Source organism: Fusarium verticillioides, chromosome 1 (genome assembly GCF_000149555.1).
Source record: "Fusarium verticillioides 7600 chromosome 1, whole genome shotgun sequence".
NCBI classification, from domain to species: Eukaryota; Fungi; Ascomycota; class Sordariomycetes; order Hypocreales; family Nectriaceae; genus Fusarium; species Fusarium verticillioides.
Window position 1 is genome coordinate 5,408,016 of NC_031675.1, and position 20,211 is coordinate 5,428,226.

General features: G+C 49.8%; 9 protein-coding genes across 10 annotated transcripts; 6 read left to right on the forward strand and 3 right to left on the reverse strand.

Moving 5' to 3' along the window:
* Positions 1-254: 254 nt before the first annotated feature.
* FVEG_00301 (hypothetical protein) lies at positions 255-3,274 on the forward strand. Its single transcript, XM_018886740.1, has 4 exons — positions 255-393; positions 443-491; positions 539-1,281; positions 1,332-3,274. The coding sequence occupies exons 1-4, from the start codon at positions 382-384 to the stop codon at positions 3,087-3,089; spliced, it is 2,562 nt and encodes an 853-aa protein (XP_018742354.1). The 5' UTR covers positions 255-381; the 3' UTR covers positions 3,090-3,274.
* Positions 3,105-5,198, reverse strand: FVEG_00300 (hypothetical protein). The gene is made up of 2 exons (XM_018886739.1): positions 4,385-5,198; positions 3,105-4,338 (listed from the first exon to the last, which is right to left on the reverse strand). Exons 1-2 carry the CDS (start codon positions 4,475-4,477, stop codon positions 3,322-3,324), a joined length of 1,110 nt encoding a protein of 369 aa, XP_018742353.1. The 5' UTR covers positions 4,478-5,198; the 3' UTR covers positions 3,105-3,321.
* On the forward strand, positions 5,164-9,204 carry FVEG_00299 (hypothetical protein). Its single transcript, XM_018886738.1, has 2 exons — positions 5,164-8,090; positions 8,149-9,204. Exons 1-2 carry the CDS (start codon positions 5,229-5,231, stop codon positions 8,185-8,187), a joined length of 2,901 nt encoding a protein of 966 aa, XP_018742352.1. The 5' UTR covers positions 5,164-5,228; the 3' UTR covers positions 8,188-9,204.
* Positions 9,203-12,617, reverse strand: FVEG_00297 (hypothetical protein). 2 transcript variants are annotated; one of them, XM_018886736.1, is made up of 4 exons: positions 12,328-12,613; positions 10,280-12,281; positions 9,955-10,233; positions 9,203-9,878 (listed from the first exon to the last, which is right to left on the reverse strand). In XM_018886736.1, the coding sequence occupies exons 1-2, from the start codon at positions 12,501-12,503 to the stop codon at positions 10,631-10,633; spliced, it is 1,827 nt and encodes a 608-aa protein (XP_018742350.1). In that variant the 5' UTR covers positions 12,504-12,613; the 3' UTR covers positions 9,203-9,878; positions 9,955-10,233; positions 10,280-10,630. The 2 variants fall into 2 exon arrangements, with proteins under 2 accessions (XP_018742350.1, XP_018742349.1); XM_018886735.1 differs by having other exon boundaries at positions 9,203-10,233; positions 12,328-12,617.
* Positions 9,398-10,328, forward strand: FVEG_00298 (hypothetical protein). Its single transcript, XM_018886737.1, has 2 exons — positions 9,398-9,903; positions 9,965-10,328. Exons 1-2 carry the CDS (start codon positions 9,754-9,756, stop codon positions 10,061-10,063), a joined length of 249 nt encoding a protein of 82 aa, XP_018742351.1. The 5' UTR covers positions 9,398-9,753; the 3' UTR covers positions 10,064-10,328.
* A 1,027-nt stretch (positions 12,618-13,644) lies between the features above and the next one.
* Positions 13,645-14,055, forward strand: FVEG_14630 (hypothetical protein; the record flags this gene model as incomplete). The annotated part of the gene is made up of 3 exons (XM_018903562.1): positions 13,645-13,687; positions 13,747-13,905; positions 13,961-14,055. 3 exons carry the CDS (start codon positions 13,645-13,647, stop codon positions 14,053-14,055), a joined length of 297 nt encoding a protein of 98 aa, XP_018742348.1.
* A 1,335-nt stretch (positions 14,056-15,390) lies between these two features.
* On the forward strand, positions 15,391-16,620 carry FVEG_00296 (hypothetical protein; the record flags this gene model as incomplete). Its single annotated transcript, XM_018886734.1, has 1 exon — positions 15,391-16,620. The coding sequence occupies one exon, from the start codon at positions 15,391-15,393 to the stop codon at positions 16,618-16,620; it is 1,230 nt and encodes a 409-aa protein (XP_018742347.1).
* A 508-nt stretch (positions 16,621-17,128) lies between these two features.
* FVEG_00295 (hypothetical protein) lies at positions 17,129-17,476 on the forward strand (the record flags this gene model as incomplete). The annotated part of the gene is made up of 1 exon (XM_018886733.1): positions 17,129-17,476. One exon carries the CDS (start codon positions 17,129-17,131, stop codon positions 17,474-17,476), a length of 348 nt encoding a protein of 115 aa, XP_018742346.1.
* Positions 17,477-18,748: 1,272 nt separating this feature from the next.
* FVEG_00294 (hypothetical protein) lies at positions 18,749-19,995 on the reverse strand (the record flags this gene model as incomplete). The annotated part of the gene is made up of 2 exons (XM_018886732.1): positions 18,749-19,152; positions 19,209-19,995. The coding sequence occupies 2 exons, from the start codon at positions 19,993-19,995 to the stop codon at positions 18,749-18,751; spliced, it is 1,191 nt and encodes a 396-aa protein (XP_018742345.1).
* Between the last annotated feature and the right edge of the window lie 216 nt (positions 19,996-20,211).

Below are 20,211 nucleotides of genomic sequence, written 5' to 3' on the forward strand. Positions count from 1 at the left end.
AATATAAAGTTTTGAACAGTGAGGCTTTTATAGCAGGACATTATTTTAGATGTCAAAATCATATAAGATCTTTCTGCCTCAATGGCGAAATCGCTGCTTTGACCAAATAGTATATATTTGCATGTTTACATCTCTTAATTCATATCTCAGTGGCCACCATCTTCAATTCTTTCGATGTTGGATTACGTCAGCGGGTCTCACCAATTTCAATTGGCCAACTAGCAACCTTCGACAGCCCACCGCGACTCGCGACTCAGCCTCGTAAACCAAGCTGCAACGGCGACATTATTACGAGACCACAGCGCAATTCAATCGACGTTAAAATAAAGCTTTAAATCATCGCTATAGTATCCTAGGAGTCGCCGCACTAAGTCAGCCGCGATGGCGCCAGGAGTGAGTGAATCACTGCTTCCCTTGTGCAACCATCGACTAATTAGTATAGACGCGACGCGCCAACAGATCAGGATATGCCGAGCACGATGACTTCGAAGGTACGAAATACCGATCGCACGCTACGACGCGTACTAATTGACCCAAGGTCTTCCCGTGCGACAATGGCGACAAGAATGGATAAAGGTTGCGCCGCCGCAACAGCAGGAACAGACTCAGCAGAATGATATCTGGTCGATCGATTTACCTCACGGCATGCCAAAAGACTCGCATCTACTGCCGGCCCATAGTCAGGAACTTCTGGCGGCTGCGCGATCCGGAAGACTATATAAACGGCCTGCGCCAGCTGAGGAGGAGGAGGCCGATGCTGACGCAGCTCTTGAGAAGCCAGAGAAGAAGGAAGATGATGCAAGCGCTCGAGGTTTCAGCGTGAAAGTATGGAAGCAGTTGCCTCGTAATACCGATACACCTGGTACATCACATCTCGCGAAACGGCAGAAGAACACCGTAACGATCGCCAGTCGGACGGTGGAAGAGAAGGTTCAAGGACCGACAGTTACAAGGGCGACTGTCAGGAGAATCGATGCCGCCGGAAACCCATATACAGAAGAGGTTACTCTATCTGATGGCCAACAAGTCCAGGGCGAAATTGTTTCGACACGGATTGAACAAGCACCCGTTGCTGGCTCTGAACCACTTGCTACGACTCCCGTTCCCAACCGACGAAGGCCGCCACCACCGAAGAGAAAGGCTAAGGCTGGTCCTGGCCGAGGAAAGAAGAAGATCAAGAACCCCCTTCCTGATGTTGGTGCTCCGGCGGCGGCGCCTGTCGCTGGAGCAGATAGTGTTGTGCCCGCTGTTCCAATTAAACCCGAGAATCCTGCAGAAGCTGTACGTTGGAAGCTGTGGATGTGCTGTTCTCCATCGCTAATTTTTCATAGGCTATCAAACAGGAACGTGAAGACTCTGCCAATCAGGACAGTCCAATGCCGGATGCAGATGACGACGATGACGATGAAGATGGGGATGATGACGAAGGTGACGAGGGTGAAGAGGGAGAGGCAACACCAGCTGCGGAGAGTCAAGCAAATGGTGAAAACAACAAGTCACAAGATCACGAGATGACAGACGCGACCCCCACGACAGCCACTGAGGCAGCGCCCGTTCCACCGCCTGCACCAGAGCCAGCACCGGCGACTCTCCCAACTCCTCTTGAAAAAGAGGAGTCTGATACTTTCATGCAAACCGATTCATCTGCGCCCGTGTCTGTGCCACCGAACCCTATGAGTCTGGCACCCCCAACAACCCTCACACCTGGTGGATCCAGACTGGAAGGCAGCCCCCTTAAGAACGTGGTTATGCCTTCACCTACCAAGGAGGTGGATCAGGAGCAATTGTTGAAGGCGGCGATAGATGCGCCTTTTGCGGGAGATGAAAAGCCCGCGGAGCCTGAATTGACTGAGGAGAACCTTGCCCGAGCATCGCTAGAGCCACCCGCCAAGGATGATGAACCCCATGTTTCAGCGGAGGAACAGCTCCTGAAGGCAGCTATAGATGCTCCCTTTGGGCCAGGACCACAACTGGCAGCCGCATCTGCTGTCGAACCTGCGGACTCGACTATAGCCGAGCCTCCGTCTACCATTGTCGGAGAGGCTCCTGAGGTTGCGGCTGATCGCGACGTTCCAATGTTGGAGCCGACCGACAGCGAGGCACTATTACCTCCTCCACCTGAAGAAGTTGGCAACATTGCCACCACACCTCCCGGAAGCTCTGGGGAGCATGGTGCTTCAGGGCCCGGCAGTGAAGTCAAGCCTTCAACAGATATTCAGGCTGGCGAGGAGGCAATTTCGCAGCGACCACCTCTGATAACAACTGAAACTGGTTTGACAGAGGATAGCATCAAGCCCGATGATTCAGCCTCTATCACTGCTCCTATCTCTGATATCACAGATGTCCCAGCAGTGGCTCCATCAGTTGATCCTCCACCTGAACCGCCCGCTGAAACCACTGTGCAAGATTCCACTATGGAAGAGGCCCCTCAAGAACCCGCCACAGAGGAGATCAAGGAGCCTACACCACCTCAACCCGAGATCAAGGAAGAGTCAGCTCCTCCTGCAGCTGAAGAAGTGCTTCGTGAGGAATCGCCTAATTTGCTTTCCAGCTTGATGGACAAACTTGATGAGCAGCATGCAGAGATCGAGAGTATGAAGCAAAAAGCATCAGCGTCAGCTGAACCTGCACCTGAATCGGTGCCAGAGCCTGTTGCCGAGGTGCCTGCAGAGGTTCCTGCAAAGGCTGTCATTGAGCCAGCTGCTGAACCTGTCTCTGAGCACATGTCCGAGCTTATCGCTAAACCTACTGCTGAATCTGCCCCTGAAACCGCTGCGGACCCTATCACTGAGGCCGCTCCTGAATCTAGTACTGAGCATCCTGCGGAAACACTGGCAGGCCCTGTTGCGGAACCAGTCACAGAGCCGGCGGCTGATGTTCCTCCTGAATCAGCATTAATACCCGAGGCACCAGCTGAGCCAGTTGATGAGCCCATGGTTACTGAGGAAGTTAAGACTGAAGAGGTGAAGACAGAGGAGCCTACTGTTGAGCCTCCCATTGTTGAGGCTCCTGCTATCGATGCCCCGGCAGTTCCTGAACCCTCAGTGGTCGAAGGACAGCAAACAACACAAGAATCAACGCAAAACTAGAACAATCTGCACGAGTCCAGTGATAGGCTGGTTGGAAGGGATCAAAGTGATGTTAGAAGAGCCGATGGCCGTATACCTGATGAAAGAGAAAGAGTCGGAGATTGTATAACAGTTAGGGTAGATAGTTATAATGAATTCACGGACAACAGGCAACAAAGCATTTGGTTCACCTATCCATATCAGTATAGCCTTCCTTTTATGGCTCGATCTCTCGATGTTTCACCTCGAGCCCCTAAACCAATCCGGTTTGCACCTCTCCTGCCGAAGTACTACTGTTACTGCGAACTTCCACAGCCTTCATCTTCGTTTGCCGGGGCATTGCATAGCGACCATGCATACGGAACCCTCGCGCATGTGCATTGCTCAGTCCCAATAGCGCGGCACTGGCAAGTAATAGTCCAATGAGCACAATGGCTCCAGCCTGTGTCATGTTTCCTCCCAGTGCGGCAGACATGTACACCATCAACTTAGCCGCCGCCTCAAGATAGCCCTCCAGACTCGACTGTGTACGTAGCCAAGCATGAGTAACAAGAGCCTGTAAGTCCGCGTCTGGGCCGCGTAGTCGCACGCTGTGTCCTCCGCCAAGATCGACGGTGTATTCTGTCATGGTTAGACTTTCGGGGGGCGGTTCTGAGTGTGTCGTGCGTTGCTTTATGGCCCAGATGTTGAGGATGCGAGAACTGACGAGGGTGAGGAGAATGGCGAGGCCCCACCAGTCTTCGAAGATTACCATAAAGGCTATGGAAGTTGATGTTATGAGGGGGCTGATTAGGTAGAGGAGGTGACTGAGCCAGTCGACATCAGAGAGGGAAGCCCAGTCTTCGTGATCCTCATCGTCGTCTTCTTCATCTGATATCCTGTGTCTTCTAACGACCTTGCCCACGATTTTGACTACATCCCATGGCGTATCTAGTCCAACGTCCAGAGTGATAATGTTCTCAGCACCATCTTTGACAAGGCTCTTGAGATAACTCGCCGTCATGGTATTCTTCACGGCATATTGTATCTGGCCGAGTGTTTGAGAAGACAATGCTATTAAGCCGATGGGAGCTTCACGTTCCAGGTCATCGCATGCTTGTTGGTAATGCAAACCGGGGGCGAGGACTAGGGAGTCGATCCATGAGGCGCCGCCGGTGAGAGCAGTGCGACGGGAGATAGTACGAAGATCGGCGAGGACGAGAAGACCGCTGGCCGATAGGGTTATGTTTGGTAAAGGAGTAGTGGACCATGAAGGAATTAGAGATCGAGGCTGGACAATGTAAGTGGTAGTTATGGGCACTAGATGTAAGACAAACCTCCATGTTATACATCATCTCTTGTTTCTTGATCACCAAGAGCAATATATCGAGTCCAATATTGATGTTTTGTTTCTGTAACTCTCCCTCCATCTTCGGGTTTTGATATCTATATACCACGCAAGGCCTATGCTAAGCATGCGGATATATCGATGATGGCATCTCTGTGCGTATATCCGCATGACAACTACATGAGAACGCATTGAAAGACATCACTATGGTTTGAAACAAAGGAGCTGCCGAGACAGTCTCTATGGGCCTGTTTTTGGGTCCGAAGGCTGGATATAGTAGCAATAATAGAGTGTGGTTTTGAGACATGAGGTTGCGTGAGTGGCACGGGATCTACACACGCGCGGAGGGTCTCATGATAGGGATTCGCGTGCAAACCTACCAAGGCTGTTTGTATCAATAACCATAAAATCGTAGATTATGAACATCTGAATGATGTCTTCTGGAGCTTTGATAATTATAAGGTGGTTAGATGTGTACAGATCAAACCGGGTGCTCGTTGCGGGGGCTCCACGCTATTCAGTAGTTCTCAGAACCCAGCTTTCGAAGTACATTTTGGCTTTGTGCAACAACCAAGATCACTAAGAAACCATAGTTCGCTATCCAAGACTACGATAGTAGGATGAGGTATCAAACCCGGAAACAAATATTTATCGCCCTTTGTATTTTTGCATGGTTAGGTATGAATACATAGACCGGGAAATTACCTACCCTACCTAAGCTTGATCGATGACTAATCATTGCGCAACGAACAGATAAGCTAGCCGTCATGATGCAAGCAGCTCCTGTCTGAAGCTTCCAAGCGTGAAGCCGCACAACAACCTCAACCACAATTATGCGGCTCTCACTCCAACCATTGCTCCTCCTGGGGCTCTCGACCCTCGGCGCCGCAGTCTTCCAGGATGAGGTCGGCGAGATCGATTTCCACCACGCGCTCCTCGGCGTCCCCCAAGTCGAAACCACCTTCTTCCATCGCCCACGAAAGCAAGATAAGGCGAGCCTCCTTTACACTCTCAGCGACGTCGGTCTCATCGGCGCCGTCAACCCCAGCAATGGCCAGGTTGTCTGGCGTCAGCAGATCGCGGATGATATCACTAATGGCGGTGGTTTCCTGCGCGCTGCTGAGGGTGAGCATTGGGTTGCTGCGGCGTATGGATCGCGAGTTCAGGCGTGGGATGCGCTAACGGGGCGAAATGTATGGCATAATGAGTTTAAGGGAGAGGTTAAGGATCTTGAGATTCTGGAGCTTACTGAGAGTTCGAGAAAGGATGTTTTGGTTCTGTATGACGAGGATGGCACCACGGTTCTACGACGTATACACGGTACTGTGGGAAATGTCATCTGGGAGTTCCGCGAGGTCGCCAAGAACATCCCTCTTCAGGTCTCAACCGATATTTCCAAGATCTACGTTATCAGCCTTCACGGATCGCCTGCTTCATACAGCCTCAAGGTTACCGCGCTCGACACTGTTACAGGAGGACGACTGGACGACTTTGCCATTGGCACAAAGGGTGATGTCCATGGACCCAAAGACGTCATGTTCGTTGGAGGAAACTCTGCCGCCCCTATCCTCGCATGGGCCGACAGCACCCTCACCAAGCTCAAGGTCAATGTCTTGGGAAGCAAGACGACCCAGGAGCTCAAGCTGCCTTCCGACGCTGTCGCTGTCACCATTCACGCGCCTCACCTCCTTCAATCGCAGCCTCATTTCCTCGTTCACACCCGAACCAAGACCGGAAACAAGGCCGAGGTCTATCATACCGACTTGAAGAGCAGTCAGGTTACCAAGGCCTACGAGCTTCCTCACCTTTCTGGCCCTGGTGCCTTTTCCACCAGCTCTGACGGAGCCAACGTTTACTTCGCTCGCGTCACTGAGGATGAGACTCTCGTTGTCTCATCTGAGTCTCACGCTGTTCTGGCCCGCTGGCCCTTCAAGCCCGCTGGCGATATTGAGGCTGTTCACGCTGTTGCCGAGGTCCTCAAGAAGCCTGGTACCGAGGGCTTTGCTATCCGAGCTGCTGCCGTCACCAAGTCAGATGACTGGGTCCTTGTCCGTAACGGCGAGATTGACTGGAAGCGACCTGAGGGTTTGACTGGCGCTGTTGCTGCTGTCTGGGCTGACATTCCTGGTACTGAGAACCTCGCCAAGGTTCTCGAGGAGGAGGCTCACACCAATCCTCTTTCGGCCTACATTCATCGTGTTACACGACATATCGACGACCTTCAATACCTTCCTGACTACCTTGCATCTCTCCCGCAACGAATCATCACTAGCATCTTCGGTGGCGAGCCCGCTGCTAAGAAGGAGGGCCTGCACCGCGATACTTTCGGCTTCAATAAGCTTATTGTGCTTGCAACTCGTCGTGGTCGTGTGTATGGTCTTAGCACTGAGCACAAGGGTCAAGTCATCTGGTCCAAGTCTGTACTTCCCCAAGTTCCTGGCGAGTCCCTTGATATCAAGGGTATCTATGCCAAGGATGAGGGTGTGGTCACTCTGCGTGGCGCCAAGGGCGAGTACGTTGCTATCAAGAGCGACACTGGCGATGTTGTCGAGGTGATGCCTGCCGGTTCGCTTCCCCGCGTTTCCAGCACTGTCGTTGTCGATAGCCCTGCTGGCAAGTGGTTGCTTCCTGTTGGTGTCAACGGAGAGATTGGACCTGTTCCCGCCGGTTTCACTCCTAGTGAGACCGTCGTTGTCCGTGGTGAGGGAGAGACTCTCAAGGGTGTCAAGTTTGTTGAGGAGAACAACAAGGTTACTGAGCAAGAGGTCTGGCAGCTTCAGCTCTTCCGTGGTCAGAAGATCGTGGAGATTGCTAAGCATGCTCCTCACGACCCTGTCGCCTCTATTGGCCGTGTCTTGGCTGATCGCCGTGTCAGCTACAAGTACCTCAACCCCAACACAATCGTTGTGGCTGCTATTGACGAGGCAAAGTCATCTCTTTCTGTTCAACTGATCGACACTGTCTCGGGCCAGGTTCTGGCTGCCCAGTCCTATGCTGGCGTTGACGCTACCAAGCCCATCTCTTGTGCTATGGCTGAGAATTGGTACACCTGCACTTTCTTTGGCCGATACACCCTTGATGATGGCACCAAGCGATCTATTCAAGGCTACCAGATTGTAATTGTTGACCTCTACGAGTCTTCTTCTCCCAACGACCGTGGCCCTCTTGGTGACGCTGTCAACTTTTCGTCTCTCAAGCCTGTTGACACACCAACAGGACCTGCTTTGCCTTGGGTCGAGGAGCAAGCTTATGTTTTGTCTCAGCCACTCGACAAGCTGTCGGTTACACAAACGCGACAAGGCATTTCAAACCGACAGGTTCTTGGCTACATGCCTGAAACCCACTCCATCGCCGGCCTGGCTCGCCAGGTCCTGGACGCCCGCCGCCCGGTTGGCCGTGACTCAACTCCAGCTGAGAAGGAAGCTGAAGGTCTCATCCAATACACTCCCAGCATCGAGATTGATCCTCGATCAGTCATCTCTCATCAGCGAAACGTGGTGGGTGTCAAGGACATTCTCACAGCACCAGTCATTGTGGAGAGCACAAGCCTGGTTGTTGCTTACGGCGTGGATGTCTTTGGAACACGCGTCGCACCCAGCGGTGTATTCGATATTCTTGGAAACGGCTTCAACAAGGTGACACTTGTTTTGACCGTTGTATCGCTGCTGGGCGGCGTGCTCTTCCTCTCACCGATGGTAAGCAAACCCACATTCGCACTCGCATATGATGACATCTGGCTAACAAAGTTCCTAGGTAAGGAGGAAACAGATCAACAGGACTTGGGAGGGCTAAAGGGGATGAAAAAAAGAGAGGGCATGTCATTATCTGGAGCTAATTACTAGACCCGGCCGACGGTCAGGCCAATGGGAGGAAAATATTTGGTTATGAGCTGTAAATGGAAACAAAGCATCTATCGACCCACGTCATGCCGGTGATTTTAACGACTGTTTCCGTTGACAGATGGAGGTGGCTTGCCTCAAGGTGTCAGCCTCACGATGTAACGATCCAAATGAGATGCCACAGCTCGAGAAGCCACGTGCTATATCTGTCAGCCTAAACGGCCGAGATCGGGATCTCCGTAGGTCCCGGTAGGCAGAGCATCGCCGGGCTTGGCGCCACGGCGTCGTCGGGACTTGCAAGACAGAGACGCGGGAGCCGACAGGCCGTGGCATCCAATATGTCGTGAAAACTGGTGGTTTGCAGTGATTGGTGAACAGTAAGCACATGGATTCCCCTGCTTTGTTCCTCGTATCACTGCCTGCATCTAGACATATACATGCTCTTGCATATACTTCGTATAACATGATTATTCTCACTCAAGCGTAGGACTTTGAGCTGACGGTGGGGAGATAACTATGGGAGGAGTATTTTGCATACACGGGTTACTCAATGCACTTTTGACACGTCGCGAATCATGTATTTCTCAGAGGATCACGAGGCTGAATGTGCGACCACATCAACGAGCATCTATGCTTGTTTTTCCAATGACGAACGTAATTAATTCCTCCGGACCCTCGGGAAACACGAGAAGGAGGCTTTTGGGGACGAATAAACTGTGAGCACGCTAGGCTTTTGCTTTTTGCGGGGTAATTTGATGGAGGTTGCTTCGGGATTTATTTTTAGGAGGAGTGATTCTGGTTGGATGAGCGCTGGATATTGACTGTTTTGGTGTTGTATTATGTCAGTTCATGATGGTTCATTGTGAGGTTGTTGTAGTATCATAGCATGAACAACACTGCACGGTATCATATCATACTCTTGATGATAGACAGACGTAGACTCGATGTTAGTTTTAACACTGTATCGTCGTAAAAAATACCTGTAACACCACATCTGTAGGGCTGGTAGTTTAGATCGTGTGACTATCTAGTGATGTTGTGTAAGTGGCTTGCCCAGAAGCGAGTCCGATATGCCACTCCCGGCCTAGCTCCCTTGACGAGTTAACGTTGCCATTTGACAGAAACCAGTGCGAACGAGCTAGAATAATGGAAGTCGAGAGACACTGACTACCTTGTGCATCGTCACATTCTGGAGTAAGCCTCGTATAGCAAGACGATCTCCCGTCTCTCCACGGGGAATATGGCACCAAAATAGCATGAATCTAGGACTGAGGCTGGGCGTGATCTCCACCGTCAGCTCGTGTAAGTCAAGTTGAGCTCATGAAGCAATAATAGAAACATGCCCATGAAAAGAGTAAGATACGTGAGGAAATCAAGTATATAAACTCCCCTTCCTAACCTCCAGATCCCAAACTTTCTTCTCCATCCTCATCAACTCAAACACTCTCAACTCTCGCTACAAAAACACACTCTCGCTCTACTACATCTTTCTTCTTACAAGGAACCACCAACCGCAAACATGAAGTTCACCATCGCCCTCGCTGCTCTCGTCTCCCTGGCCGCTGCCACTCCCCTTGATGCTTCCACCAAGGGCTGCGAGCCCGGATCCTACTCTTGCACTCCTGACAAGACTGGCTGGCAGGTCTGCGATGTCAACGGCAAATATGTTGTAAGTCATCACCACTCCTTTCCTCTTTCACTGGAGATACAAGTTACTGACCTTTCAAAAGGCCGCCGGCGTCTGCCCCCCCAAGACCTCTTGTGTCTTCTACAAGCCTAGCGGTAGCCCCTACTGTGTTCCCCCTGGATTCAAGTTCTCCAAGGCTTAAGTGGTCTTTTGATCTTATGACCTGATAGCTATGGGAGTCACCGGGTACTTGGAACTCTCGACAACAACTTCTATCTTGGTCTGATACTTGCTTTTGAGGTTGGGTTTGGATTGGGATTGAGATGTGCATTTGGTCTTTTCTTGTTTTCATGCCTTGCATGAGGTCCTTTCCTTAGAACAAATTAGATATGGAACATAGCTGGTTGGGTATACATACATATATAGGCACTTAGCATGCATCTGCAATCTACTGCATTGCCTTTGACCTTTGCTCGGACCATGACTGTGAATTAAATCGCCTGATGAGGCTGTCTTTACTAACTGGTGCCTCAAGAAGCAAGCTCCAGGGAGTAAGATAACTTCTGACCCTAGGCTTAGGTGCCAGTACGTTGTCTGGGGTCTAATAAACCTCTTCTCGACACGACTGAGGCTGGAACGAGAGGGCAGTTTATATGACTACCTGTATTCAGTCTAATTTCAATGATGACCAATAAAGTATGATCTAACTATGCTAACCCGAATGTCAAAACTCCATGGGGCATCCCAGTTCATCTATGTGCACAATAACCTAGCAGTCACCCTGCCAGTTCTTGCTAATCCACTGCGCCATATGGTATGTAAAAGTACCATCAATGTATCGCTGAACATCAGCATCACTGTAATCACCTGCACCAGCAAACTTCAGGGCAGGGATGATCCAAGGTTGGATGAAGTCAAGGAACACAAAGTCAACTGTCTCGGGATCACCCTTCTCAGGCATATTGATCTCAGCCTGAACACAGTTGGGCTGCTCGTAAAACTTGACAGGCTCGTGAATAGTGTCATCACCATCAGTTCCAATGTCGTCTTTGGTTGTGTATCCGGAGGTCAGGTCAGGTTTGTCAAGGAAGCTCCTTAGTTCAAGACGCTTCTCGTCCTCATCCTCCTTATTGGCCTCAAACATAGCCTTCATGGCTGGAGCGGGGAATGCCTGCTCAGGCATAGCCAAGAACTTGACATCGGCACCGTTCTCTGACAAGATCTTTCCGGCGCTGTTCAGGAGATCGATGACTTTGGAAGCAGCCTTGTACGGGACGTCCGGAATGTAGCTGAAACCACTGGTAAAGGGACTCACAGCATATGTGCTGTCCCGTGTGAAGCCACCCTTGAAGATGTCAAATCGAATACCGCCTGTGTTGAAGATGGCCAGTCTAGCTTTGTCTTTTCGATCCTTGCGAGTGATGATATCAGGCAAAAGCTGATTGGAGATCCAATAGTAAATGCTGTCCTCATCGGTGTACTTGGTTCGTGTCATCCAGAGGGTCTTTGGCGCACAACCAAACTTGTAATCAAGCTGAAGGGCCTTGCGAGCACGAGTGATCATCTGAGTCACTCTCTTGCCATCTACAGTGGGGAAAGTTGACTCATTCAGGCCAGTGTGGTAGTGTAGTCCGTAGAGGTTGTTGTCGATGTATCGTCGAGTAAAGGTGGGTGAAGCAGCGGCCTCGACCTCCTTAGTGCTGCCCTTGCTGATTCCGTCGATTGACATCCATCCAATGGTTTCGAAATATCGACCACTGGCTATCGCAAAAGCCTTGGAATCATACTGAACAGCATCTCGAACATGTGCATGGCCGCCGAAAAAGGCAATAGGGATATGCCAGTTCTGTTTTCGAATGGCGGTAAAGATGACCTTGAACTCCTCCATGCGAAGACCAACATGGCCAATGACAACAAAGAGATCCGGCTTCTCCCGAATAGCCTCTTGGAACCAATCCTCCTTGATGGTATCTTCCACAGGCTGCACAACGGTGTTGTTGGCATTTCCCGTAAAGTCGAAAAGGAAGCCAAAAGCTACAATTTCGAGACCCTGGTTCTTTGTCTTGAACTTCTTGTAGCGCTGAGCTTGGGGAACACGATCGCCAGTCTTAAAGTCGATGTAGTCTAGGTTCGAAGCGAGATATTTACCCTTGTAGTTTGGAACCGTGGTGTTGTGCTCCTTATCAGCCGAGTAGGCCTTGTAAAGTTCGTGGTTGCCGGTGCAGAGGATGTCGACGTCGGCTTCGGCGTAGATATCGTACTGGAAAAGACCCTTGGGTGAGGATGCATCGTACAAGCCATTGCCTTCGATGCGGTCGCCGGTGTCGATGACTAGAAGGTCGGTTCCTTGCTCATCGGCTTGCTTACGCATATGTTTGGTGAAAGAGATGTAATCTCCCCAGTCGGCAGAGTATTGGGGCCTGTGATATTAGTTGTAATTCATCAAAGTAACCAGGCAAGACATACTCCTGAAAGTGACCGCCAATCCAGCCATGAGTATCAGTTGTGTGAATAAAATTGAGCTGACCCCAAGTAAGATCTCTCATGGGACCGGGGATGGGCTCGATAGCTCCAGGTTGCGACGCACAAGCTACAGCGACCAGCGCTGAACCGGCAGCGAGTGTTTTACTCCTGAGAATCATAGTGGCGTTATGTGACAAGATAGAGACTGAGAGTGGTTGAACAAGAGGGTGAAACCGCCTTGTTTTGATGGATGAAGAACAAAGAAGGCGGCCGAGTTCGGCTCGAATGGACGAGGCATGATAAGGTCGGCGCACGGTAGAAATGACGTTGGAGGGGACCCTGAGGGACAACAAGGCCTTGAGTGCCGTGATTGGTTGATACCGTTGGCATTAAGGCTTATCAGCGAATGGGAAGCGTTGGATGTCTCCCCGCAAGGGGTCACGACCAGTCGATAGCGCACATCAGCGGGTCCGCTGCCTGGGCCACGAGGACGCGCATTCCATGGAGGTGCTGAGGCCTCAACTCAACCCGTGACATGAGTTTCAGCTGTTGTCATGAGGAATGCCTGAGGACTCAATCAATGGTCTTCTTGATTGCGTCTCGAAGGGCAGAATCCGTAGAGAAGGAATATGAGTATAAAGGGAGAAGTTCAGATGACGGCTTATATCCAACCCAACAAGCTCTATGGACTCATATGGATTCGAGTCCCATTGAACCCATCTCAATAGTCTCCTGTAGACTAGACAATGCTTGCGACCCCAACTAACAAGAAATCACGTCGACCAGCTGAGGCTATAACTGGGCATTCTCGACCTCATCCTCAGCTTGTTGGTTCACTTACACTGGGAATAGCTGGCTGTACTTTGCACATCCTTATCGACAGCTCAAGCTAAATAGTCTCCGAATCTGGCATGATAGCGCGAGGCCAAGCTTCCATTCAACACTGCAGCATACGATAGGTCGAATGTTGCTTATAGTGGAGCGTTGGTCGCCGGTACGAAATACGACATGAGCCGGAGACCCCACCGCCGGCCTCTGTGCCTCCCGGCTGCCGGTATAAGTTGACTTCAAAGGCCGGGTTTTAGTAGTATTCTGTATTTAAATTATAAAGCACATATATCCGTATCTCTGATCTTTCTTCATAACCCGACTCTAGACTTATTTGACGAGGATCTATTCGACGTCTGCACTCTAGTCGTGTCAGCAAATCGGACATCGGAGCATCTGCATGTCCCGGCCAGACCAAGGCAAATGAATAACCCAAACCTTTGACTTCTTCACAGCCTCTGGGCACGCGAAAAGAAGTAGCTATAGAGAGACATGTCGAATACTGATCCATCGGGCTCCTCGTCGACAAATTCTGGTAAACATGCCCACAAGGTACACAGCAACGACTAAAGGCGTCTCACTAACAGGCTACAGGCAAGCTGAGTGCGAACAACATATCACGAAAGCTCAACATAAACTCCGAAAAGGACTGCTTTGATCTCCTGTTTCAAGAGATGGTAGCTTTGCCGGAGCGTGAACCATTGGCACCAAGCTCAGGATCCTCGATGGCTTCTCAATTGTCACTTATATCGCGTATGTCATTTTTTTGCCAAGGTTGCAGAATCATGGTAGAGCTGACAATGATCAGAGAGAAGTTCAGCAACGGATAGTACAACAAGAACCAATGTCTGGATAGCCAAGACAGTCCGGGCAGCCATGTCTGATGCTATTTCCAAGCCATAAACACCGGCAGGGACCAAGACAATCTGTCGATATCTACAGTATATTTCGTTGGCTATTCGATGCGGCCTCCACTGACTTACGCTACCGTCAACCACGAACAGCCTCGACGAACGACTTGGTTGCAGCGACTGCTTCGCTGGTCGGGGAATTTCAGCTTGGCCGCCACTCTAACAGCGCGCACGGATAACACACTGCGGCTCGTTCCGCACAACTTTAATGGAGTGCATATTGAGTGAATCGCAAGCACTGGGTTCACTGTTGTATGTCAATGGAAAGGCAATATTGTTATAATTTGTATTTGGAATATGACCAAGACAAAAGAAATGATTCGATAACAAGTCAAAGAAATAGCTTCGGCCAATTTGTCTCGCCTGCCCCCACGTGGTTACCCACCATCCTCACCTCATCTCATTCCCGTCTCCCTACACAAGGACAAGACTAAAACTTTGGTGGCCCTCCTTCAGGTCAGCTCTAAACGCCACAACAATATTGATACTGAATGAAAACAGACACTTGAGTTCTATTTCAGATTTACAACTTATTCTTTGATTGTGCCCGCTGAATATGTTTAGAGGTAACATTCATGATGTGCCTTCACATGTTCCTCCATCTGCTGCAGTCTGCACCCTTCTGTAAGCACTGTAACATCCCCTGCAACAGGAGCTTCGGCCCCCCGGCAGCCGCCGTCCTCCCCCACTGAACAAGACGCCACTGGGAGCTCAATCGAGGACGTTTGACCCGACCAAGTCTAGCTCGTGCTCTTGGCTCCCGATAAATCGTGGATCCTGGCACCAAGATGATCCAATAACGAGAGCTAGAACTCGCTTTAGTGAAAAAAAGAAAGGGAAAAAATTGCAGATGATCGAAGAATAAAAAGGACAAGGACCTGGACCTCTCAAGTCTTTCTAGCTCTTCATCTGTTTCGCTACTCTTGCAAGATCAGCGCTGCATTTTAACGGTGTCTCCGTGCCGATCGCCTCCAGTGCAAGACATTTCTTGCGCACCTCAAATAACCCTTCCCCCGCGATATCTTTTGCGACTTCATATGTTGACCTCTGTTAACTCGGCTTCCTTCAACAACTACACACCGGCACATTGGTACATGTGCCGTATCAGTTCTTAAGAACACCAGCGAGCGACTTTGAGTCTTTGCGCTTGCTGCACCCGGAGACGATAGAAAGACTTCATCTGAAGAGAGATTATATTATTCTTACTCAGTGATTCATTACTTTTGCGATTGGTTTACGAGGTATGTTGCGACAGCAGCGCAATCAATTGCGCTACCAGAATGCAATCGCTAAAAGAAGATAGATACCCCTCGAATAAACCAACATCATGTCGGCTACTCAACCCATCGCCGTCAACACCCCTGAGAACCCCTCTTCTGAGGGCGACTCCAAGGGGCCAACTGCCAACGCTACCCAGGCCTCCATCGCCACGAACGAAGATGCCGCTGTCAGCCAGGGCATTCACACCCTCGAGGTCAAGTCCGTCCATTGGTACAGCTACCTGACCACTCTCGACTTCTGGATTGTCCTCGCGCTGGGCCAAGTTCTTGCGCTGTGCATCACGGCCACCAACACCTTCACCAGCTTCCTCGCCAATGCGGGTACCAACATTCCCGCGTTCCAGACCGTCTTCAATTACATCTTGATGTTCCTCATCTACACGCCTATTTTCCTGTGGAAGGATGGTATCAAGGGCTGGTGGCGTATTGGAGTGAAGGATGGGTGGAAGTACCTCATCATGGCGTTCTTGGACGTCGAGGGAAACTACTTTACTGTTCTGGCCTACCGATACACGAACGTTTTGTCGGCGCAGCTCATAAACTTCTGGGCTATTGTCTGCGTTGTTGTCATTTCGTTCTTCCTGCTCAAGGTTCGGTACAGAATCTTTCAGATCATTGGTATTGTAGTCTGCTGTGGTGGTATGGGTATCCTCATTGCTAGTGATCACATCAGCGGTACCAATGGAGGCAGCGGTCTTGACATGGTCAAGGGTGACTTGTTCGCTCTGCTCGGTGCCACTCTCTACGGTACTACTAACGTATTCGAGGAGTGGCTCGTGTCCAGGGCTCACTTGTACCACGTCCTGTCTTTCCTAGGCCTGTTTGGTATGTGTATCAACGGTGTCCAGGCTGCCATCTTTGACCGAAACTCTTTCGATAACGCAACCTGGAACGGTAAGGTTATCGGTTGGATCATCGGTTACACTCTGTGCTTGAACATCTTCTACATCCTTGTACCCGTCATGCTCCGCATGGGAAGTGCGGCTTTCCTCAACATCTCCTTGTTGACTGCCAACTTTTGGGGTGTCATCATTGGTATTCGGGTCTTTGGCTACAAGATTCACTTCCTGTACCCCATTGCCTTTGTTCTTATCATCATTGGTCAGCTCGTGTACTTTGTTACTGGTAGCATGCTCAGTGATTCCAAGAAGCCTTGGCTGGGTGATAACCAAGAGGATGGTGTTTTGGGTTTCGGAACTGCCAAGCTCAAGGCTCTCAACGCTGCGCGTAAGGCTCAGATTGAGGCTGAGGATGGTCAGCGAGATACCTACCACTAAGTTGAAGAGTGTCTTGGGCAGAAGGTGTCGAAGTTTGGATTCGGTATTCAATCTGGGATTACATTCTTAGATAGGTAGATATCCAGTATGGCCAGTTCCATAATAGATCTAGGAGATTATGGTTGCAGTTAAAAGACAAACAGTACCAATAATGATTAATTTCATCTAACTTATCAGCCTCTGGGGTTGAAAACTTAGGACATTTGTCCCAAGGGCCGAAAACACTTAGGCGAGTTTCTTCAATAAGCATTTGGACCACTTGATTTTGGTACTCTTTTATGAATGAGGACGCAAGCAATGCTCTTATCTTAGCTGGCTTGATAGTTGGCACTGCCGGCCAGCTTCATTTTGCTGGACAGTGATTCAGTCTAGTGAAAACAATATTCTATACATGCAAACTACCTAGTACCTACACATTTGAGATCACGCGCTTGTCCTTCTTCCTTTCAACAACAAAATCCAAAACAGAAGAGCGAATTTTCCACGACACCCCCACAGATCGACCAACATGAAGTCGATATCCTACGATATAGACCCAGGCGGCGACATCGAGCTGATACTGAAAAAGCCGAACAAGCAGAATATAGTGCCAGAGGACACTACTCAAACTGTCGATGGAGAGCGCATTAATCCGAAATTCCCCAACCCAGCATGCTTCGGTCGGTATCAAGTGTTTAGCGAGCTCTATCCTGATGGCGAGAACGAGACCCCTAATTTCGAAGTGGAAGTCCACATGCGAGTGTCTTCCCGACATCTGATTCTTGCGTCACGCATATTCCGAGCTATACTCGAAGGGCCCTGGAAAGAGGGAAACCCGTCTTCTGGACCTATTCGACAAATATCAGCCGAGGGCTAGGACGCCGTCGCTCTCGCCATAGTCTTGGACGCTATCCATTGTCGTCACCACGATATCCCAACAAAGATCCAGCTTGGACTCCTGGCTAGAATTGCAACTATCGTTGACTGTTACCAATGTCGCGAGGCTATGCGTTTCCATTGCGAGGCGTGGGCCCACCATGCAGCAGAACATTCATGGCATTATAACGCAATAGTGTTGCGGTTGTATGTCTCTTGGGTATTTCATGATGAGAGTGAATTCCAACTAGTGGCAAGTTGCATTCTACGTTATGGTACAGGAAAGTCCGGATTCAATACTCATGAGCTTCCTGTCAGCGGTATTCTTTGTAAGACCCCCCACAACTCGAATCCGTATTATGGCTGATCTAATATCCTTTGGCAGCTAAGCTCGACGACATCAGACAGACCATGATGAAGAAAGCCTTAGAAGCTCTTGACTTTCTCCAAGAACAACTGACCGAAGAAGCAGGTTGCAAAATAGGGAATGACCCCAACTGTACTGCCATCAATCTCGGTAGATTGATCCGAGAAAAGCGTCTACTGGCACGCAGTAATCCACCTCTTGTTGCTCCATATGAGGGACACAGTCTAGGCGGGATCCTACGTAGGATCGCGTATTTTGATTTTCCAGGGATCCCGCACTCTAAGGATACCTATCTCGATAAAATCGACTACGACGACGAGCATTACCCCTGCACCATTCAGGGAAGAGTGAAGCCAGCCATAGACGAGATAAACCTTGCGGTCGGGAGCATTCGTCTGGGTGATTTCCAACCTAAATATGCCAGACACAAGAAATTTTAGTGATGGCTGATTACCATTGACATATTTCCCTCTGGCTGGGGTACACAGGAAACACAAGAAAGATCAGTGATTGGCAAAGAACGACGAGATAGAACCTGGAAGCTTTCAAGACTTTAATACAAAGACCTGGATGGTATTGGGACATCTTAGGATGATTTCAGATGGTTTAAGACAATTTAAGACAAAATCAGCTTTCTTTTGCCAAGTTTATCTTCTTGGCCCTCTAGCACTACCATTCAGTCAACCATACAATCCCAGATTGCACACCACGAACGAGGAGAAAACGGAGATCGGTAAAGATAGTGTGTAAAGCTGATGATGAGCCGCTGGGCACATTCATAAATCTAAGCCTGAGCGCTATGAAAAAGCAGTAAAGTGATCAAAAGAGACCAAGACATTGGGAACACAAGATATCCTCCTTAGTCGGATTTCAACCCAAAACTGACCGATCCCATGGTTTCCAGCCTTAATCATCTCGAAAACTTTTATCCAGATCAAGAGTCCAGACGCTCATCTTAGCCTTGACATCTCCAAGAACATGTCTCATTCTACCCCTAACACTGCACACCGACACATCGTGATAGTGGTCATACTCCTCGGTCGTAGCAGCAATCGACTCAGGTATGTCGTTGACGAGTTGAATCATGCTCATGATGCTGTAACCGTTGAAAGGGGCCACAAGACGGCGATCACTTGATCCGAGACGGTCCAGTTCTCGCACCAAAATGCTCAGCGCGATAGAGTCGCACGTCGGAGAACCGAACTTGTGCCAGTCACAGGAATAGTCTGAGTCGGGAAGAGTGTCGAGAAGATCATAAAACTTTCTCACGATCTGGTTGATGAGCTCCAGTCGTTTTTCTTCAATCTTGGCTAATATCTTGTTATTGGGCTTGATCCAAATGTGCAAGGGGAAAATGGTTACTAACGTAGAACTTCATGGAGTGGAAGATTATCGGCACTCAGCTGCCGCCCGTCCATGTGCTTGAGGATAACCTGAGCCGCTCTGTCAAAAACTTCTTGATTGGGGAGGACCCAAGAGACAGATAGCCACAGGAGAGTCTCATGAGAGTACTCATCCTCAAACTCGGTAGACATGTTCTTATACCATGTTTCGGAAAAGATCTTGACGACCTCATGGCATTCATAGAAATCGACTATGGTAGCGATATGAGCCATGAGCCTGAGATCGACAACGCGAGGCACATTCCCATGCCGGCCGTGGATGATATCAAGAACGATAGCGAGGGCCACTGCATCCCAATCCACGGCTGTGATTTGACGGAGAGGGTTTCCGAAATGGAGGGAATTTGATGATGCCTCGGCCCAGAGGCCCTGACTTAGGGTACGAAAAACACGAGAGGCCAGATTGAGATGTCGTGAAGAAACTCTCATATGGACTTCATCCTCAGGGGGCGTTCCAGCCTCAGAAGTGCTTGGAGTTTCGGTGGTGCTTAGGGCCTTGGATAACCAGTGACAGAGCTTTGTACCAGGGAGACCGGGATCTTCTTCTTTTTCATCTTCAGCAGGAGAAAGAAGATCGTCGAATACGTGGTATTTTTCATGTAGTGAGCCACGAGCGACTGTAGATTTGTTCATAGAATCCTCAGATTCGTCGGAGGGAACATAGGGAACGAGCTTATGAGAGTTTGGCTGTTTGAGGAGGACCTCGACATCGCCATCAGGGTCGATGATGTAGGAAATGGACTTCGTCATGGATGAAGATATAGTTCGATGTTGATGCTGGGATGAAGAATGAAGAGGCAGAACCGAAGGGGAAGAAGAGATACCTATGCAAGGTAGGAAGACTGTTGTGGGCCGCCCACTAAGAGCAAGCAGAAGCAAACCACACTGTAAACAGATGGAACAAACACAGGCAAAGGAACGAATTGCAAACAGATTCACGATAAAACATGTGGTTAGTTGAGTGTA